General features: G+C 18.0%; 2 protein-coding genes across 5 annotated transcripts in view; one reads left to right on the top strand and one right to left on the bottom strand.

Moving 5' to 3' along the window:
* Nucleotides 1–524: 524 nt before the first annotated feature.
* Nucleotides 525–5,838, bottom strand: part of LOC102675663 (josephin-1-like) — a gene marked incomplete at its 5' end in the record, with an annotated part of 8,107 nt that continues 2,793 nt past the window's right edge. The window contains one exon of the mRNA XM_006623621.2: nucleotides 525–699. Within this exon, the coding sequence (XP_006623684.2) occupies nucleotides 675–699 (25 nt within the window). The remainder of the gene's footprint in view (nucleotides 700–5,838) is intronic.
* LOC102677077 (probable cytosolic Fe-S cluster assembly factor AGAP009023) lies at nucleotides 1,160–5,822 on the top strand. 4 transcript variants are annotated; one of them, XM_006623632.2, is made up of 8 exons: nucleotides 1,160–1,346; nucleotides 2,342–2,412; nucleotides 2,480–2,575; nucleotides 2,681–2,836; nucleotides 2,918–3,188; nucleotides 4,517–4,765; nucleotides 4,863–5,243; nucleotides 5,323–5,822. In XM_006623632.2, exons 1-8 carry the CDS (start codon nucleotides 1,325–1,327, stop codon nucleotides 5,562–5,564), a joined length of 1,488 nt encoding a protein of 495 aa, XP_006623695.1. In that variant the 5' UTR covers nucleotides 1,160–1,324; the 3' UTR covers nucleotides 5,565–5,822. The 4 variants fall into 4 exon arrangements, with proteins under 4 accessions (XP_006623695.1, XP_006623696.1, XP_031370046.1 ...); XM_006623633.2 differs by having other exon boundaries at nucleotides 1,160–1,341; nucleotides 5,323–5,738; XM_031514186.1 differs by lacking the exon at nucleotides 1,160–1,346 and adding an exon at nucleotides 2,073–2,097 and having other exon boundaries at nucleotides 5,323–5,738.

Genomic DNA, 5,838 nt, shown 5'->3' with positions numbered 1-5,838 from the left:
CAAATATAATATTTAATATGAAAAATATTAAATATTAACTAAATATTATTAACTGAGTATTAAGCATTGATAATAATAAATAAGTGAAAGAAATAAATATTGTATAAATATATTAAAATTATTGAAATTAAAATTGCAATAATTATATTTTTTTATTTATATAAGAATTATAAATTACTTTTTATTTAATATAATAGTTTTTTATTTTATATATTGAAATAAAATAACTTTCTTAAATTATAATCTAGTAATAATAATCTAGTAATAAATATATAATTTGTATATTTTATTATTCATAAATATGCGTTTCGCAATCAATAATTGCGATAAGATCAATTTATATAGTACAATAATATATATTCAGCATTAAAAAAAAAACAAAAATTATGAAATTAATTTTTCAAAAAATTATAATAATTTATAATAATAATTTAATTTTTGTAAGTACGACTATGCTGATTTCCATATGCATATTGCTAAATTTCCAGCACAGTACATATATAATAGATGTTTAAGTTGATAAGTTATTTCAAATCCATAGCCTTCACCAACAACTGTATGCCATGACGCACCGAATTTTTTATCCATTGTTTCCTTGATCATTCGTGAAACACTTTCATAATTATCCGCATATTTTTCCGCCGCAGTAACGCATAATTCCATAGCTTCTTGTTTCATTTCATCTGACATATCACATTTCTAAAATATACATATTAAATATATAATATCATCATAAAATAAATAATATAATAATTTTAAAAAGTATTTATTATTATTAATATTAATATGATAAATTTTATTCAAATAATATAACATAAATAAAATTTTAATTATATTATATGTTGTCCCAATATATAATTTAATTATATATTGTCCTTTTAAATATTTTTTTATAAATCAAATTGTTTAAATTTACATTTAAATGACAATATATAGATATAACTTTAAAATGATCATAATGATAAAAAATTATGATATTAAAAATGATTATTTGAAATTTAATAAAATTAAATTATATAAATACCATTTTTCATATAATGACTTTTTCTATTGATTAAATACTAATTAAAGAAACCAAACTTATTTTTTTTCCAATATATTTAATATATTTTATATATATAAATTATATTTCACTTACTCTACAAAGAGGATACGTATGTAATATTTTAATGACATCATCTTTTTTTACTTCAGTCATTTCAAAATAAAAATTTCATAAATATCGTATCAAATATTATTCTTCTTTAAAAGACACTGAGGATATTGCCATCTTACAGGCGCATACTTACCCCCTAAACCAACATAGATAACTTGCGTCTGTTATATGGTGAGAAAATCATGGTTAAGTACATAAAGTCCGTACATTAAATCTGATAAATTTAGAATTTTTATAAGCTTAAATATATATTCAGATGTACTTGAATTAGTACAAAATAAAATATTTTTTAAATATTTTTTTTTAAATTTTATAAATTTTAATTTATTAAATTAATATGAATGTTTAAATAAGACTTTTGAATAAAAATTCATGTAAAAATTAAATACATAATTATTTCTAATAGTATATAATTATTTTAATGAAATTGTAGTATTTTTATATACATTTAATATTTATTTTCTACTTTTAATTATTTTTTCGAATTTATTTTAAAAATTTTGCTCAGATTTTAGCTTATATTTATGCTTATAATATATTAATATAATAAAGAAGTATGCGTATAATTATTTTTATGTAACATTATTTTTATATTTTTATGTTTTATATTATTATTTTTATATAATATTTAAAGTCACTATATTTAATAATATTTTACTTATTAAAATATAAAACTTTATTTTTTATGCATATATATTACAAATAAATTAGTGTTTTTTTCAAAAATTCAGTGGATCAATACTGATTTAACTTAATACTCATTGAAACTTTTATTTTAATATTAAATGATTTAAATTTATAAATTTCTGTAATCATTGAAAATAAGGTTATATTTAAAATTAGATGGATTGATTATTAAATTAAAAGGATTTAATATTTAAAACACAAATAGAATTAGTGTTTATCATATTGTTATTATATTCATTATATAATATAATAATATAAATAATATAATAAATAATAAATTATATAATTATTAATATATCAAAAACATTTTAAATTTACTTATTTATTAAATAAGAATATTTACATGCAATTTTACTTTATCTAAAACAATTATGTATTTTATTTTAATTATTTTAAAGAATGTATTTGAGGTACTATTTAATTATAGAAGTTAAACTACTAACTATTTAATTATATTATTTAATTTTATAATAATTCAAGTGCAAATATTTTTTTCAGATAAAATGGCATCACGATTTAGTGGAGCATTACAAATTACAAATTTGGATGATTTCATTACTCCTTCTCAAGTATTTTATCATTTTATCATTTTAGTCTCAATAATTAGCAATAATTTTTACGAAATTTTCTTTGTAGGAATGTATAAAACCTATAGAAATTCAAGCATTAAAGAGTAAAACTGGGGCAAAAATAAAAATTAAAGAAGATGGAACACCTATAGCATTAAATGAAGTATATTAATTATATATATTTAAATAAATTTAATTAAAATTACAAAATTTTTTAAATTAAATTTAAATTTAAGATTATAATTTATTTTATAATTCATATGTTTAGACTGGACAATTTAAAAAATTAGAAAAAGTTGAAATTACACTTGCTGATTGTTTAGCTTGTAGTGGTTGTATAACATCTGCAGAAAGTATATTAGTTACACAGCAAAGTCAAGAAGAATTAATGCGAGTATTTAAAGAAAAAACCTCTCAATATCAGGTAATGATTATTAAAATAACACAGACTACTATAAACTAATTAAATATCAAAAATCTATATTTTTTAATATATATTTTATAGAGTAGAGATGGTATAAGCTCAACATTTATTGTAGTTAGTCTTTCGGTGCAAGCAGTATTATCCATAGCAGAACATTATAATCTTAATTCAGAACAAGCACTAAATAAACTTGCAGGATATTTTTATCAGTTAGGAACAGATATAGTTTTAGATATGACTGTAGCTGATGATTTTGCTCTCTTAGAATCTGCTAAAGAATTTATACAACGTTACAGAGCAAATAAAGATGGTGCAAAAAATCAATTGCCTATGTTATCTTCTTCCTGTCCAGGTAACTAATAATATAATATGTTTTCATAAATAATTCTTTTCAATATATAAAGTACCCAAATATAATTTTTAAATTAATATAAATAATTCAATATTTTTTCTTGTATAGATTGAAAACTACATAAATTAATCTATTTAAAACTATATTATTTTTAAAAAAAATATAACTACAGTGATTGGTTTTTTATATAAATAAAAAATTCTTTTTTCTAATTTCTTTTATCTAATTAATTCTATTAATTAATATATCATTTCATTTCTATAATATCTTTTATATAATATCTTTCATATAATATAAGACTATACATTTATTCAAAATACAAAAATTTTTATTACTTTTTATAATTTTAAATTAAAGGTTATTCTTATTCTTGTTATTCTCATGTATTTTTTTTTTATATAAAAATGCAAAAAATTTCCAAAATATGCATTAAAAATTAATTTTGTTTCATGATATTTTTATCTATTTTTATTATTTTGAAAATATAACTTATCATATTTGCATAGAAAATTCTGGATAATAAAATAATCATTTAAAAAATCTAACATTATTTATTAGCTTCAATTTATAGTAGAAGATAAGTAAAAATTTTTATTACATTATTTTATTAAATCCAAAAATTTTGATTTTGAATAAAAATTTATTATAAATAGAACATAATGATTTATATAAAGATATATATATATATATATCTTTTGTTAGAAAAAAAATTGCAGAAAATTTTTTTAAGAGGCTTTCTTAATTTAAAGTCAAAATATTTTGTCAAATTTTTAATATAATTTTACAGAAATTTTTTCTATAATAAAATGATAAAGCAGTAAATTCTGAATATTTAACATTTTACTCTATCTCATACTATTACAAAATTTTATTAAATTATATTAAAAAATTATATTAAAAAAACAAGAAATGTATTGAATTTTTATTTAATTTTCTTAAAATGATATTTGTAAAAGTTATTTCATATATAATTATATTTTATATACTTACATTAAAAATGAAAAATTTATAAAAAAATTAAAAAATTAAAACTAAAATTTTTATTTATATTTAATCAAATTTAAAGGAAGTTAAATTAATACTCAAAGTTTTAGCATTTTAAAATTTTATATTTAATAGTATAATTTAATAATACAAGATAAAGCAAAATTTTGTTTTATATTTAAAATTTAATACTGAAACTTTGAAGATTGATTTCAGTCTTTTAAAGAGATTTTCTCTTGATAAGATACATTTTTTAGATTAGATAAATTTACTTAAAAAATAATATAAAAAAAGTACTTTTCTTCTTCATTCTATGTTTTTAAATATAATGCTTTTAAATATAGGTTGGGTATGCTATGCTGAAAAAACACATGGTAATTTTATACTTCCATATATAAGTGTTACAAAATCTCCTCAACAAATTATGGGATCATTAGTTAAATATCATTTAGCTGAAATTATGGATCTTTCACCAGAACAAATTTATCACATAACTGTTATGCCTTGTTATGATAAAAAATTGGAAGCATCCAGAGAAGATTTTTATAATCATGAAATAAAATCTAGAGATGTAGATTGTGTTATAACTCCAAGTAAGTATTATCAATTTCAAAACTTAAAAAAAAATATTCATTTATATTTATTTTTCTTTAATTGAAACAAAAATAATTAAATTTATTTTTTTTTTAGTTGAAATAGAGCAAATGTTTAATGAAAATAATGTAATATTAAATGAAATAAAAATTGAAAAAAAAATTCAAAGAATATTTGAATCAGAAATGAAATATTTAAAAAACGATTTATATGGTCATAGTGGTTCAGGATCCGGAGGTTATGCCGAATTTATTCTTCGTTATGCTGCAAAATATCTATTCAATGAAACAGACATAATAATTGAATTTAAAAGTCTTAGAAATCCTGATTTTCAAGAAGCAGTCTTTCAAAAAGATGGTCACACACTCTTAACATTTGCAATTGTTAATGGATTTAGAAATATACAAAATCTTGTACAAAAATTGAAGCGTGGAAAATGTGTATATGATTATGTTGAAGTTATGGCATGTCCATGTGGTAAGTTTTGTTTAAAGTATATAATATAATATTATATTATAATAATAAATTTTTATTCAAATTATACATAAATTGCTAGGATGTCTTAATGGAGGAGCACAAATTAGACCTTTAAATAATGTTCAATCACGCGAACTGGCATTAAAATTAGAATCTATGTATCGAGAACTTCCTCAAAGTAATCCTGAACAAAATCTAATAGTGAAAAATTTATACAAAAATTGGTTAGGAGGAGAATGTACAGCCAAAGCTTTAGCATATTTCCATACTCAATATCATGAAATAAAGAAAATAGATACTGCTCTTGCTATAAAATGGTAATTTATGGTAAATATATATTATTATTAGTTTAAATTAGAATTTTTAAATACAATTAATATCAAATTAATATATTATTTAAAACATATAGTTTTGTGATTAGATGTATATTTATTATATTACTATTATTCATATATTAAAAAAATTTGTTGGATATATTCATTAAAGACATATAAAAGATAAATTTTTAATAAATATTTATATCTTTTATAAAAAAAATATTTTAATAATATAAATTATGTAAATATAAATTTTATTATATAGAGTGTCTCATTTA

This window comes from Apis dorsata, unplaced genomic scaffold, assembly GCF_000469605.1.
Source record: "Apis dorsata unplaced genomic scaffold, Apis dorsata 1.3 scaffold_927, whole genome shotgun sequence".
In the NCBI taxonomy this organism is placed as follows: Eukaryota; Metazoa; Arthropoda; class Insecta; order Hymenoptera; family Apidae; genus Apis; species Apis dorsata.
Note: the sequence above shows the minus strand (reverse complement) of the source record. Positions and strands in the feature narration are given on the sequence as shown.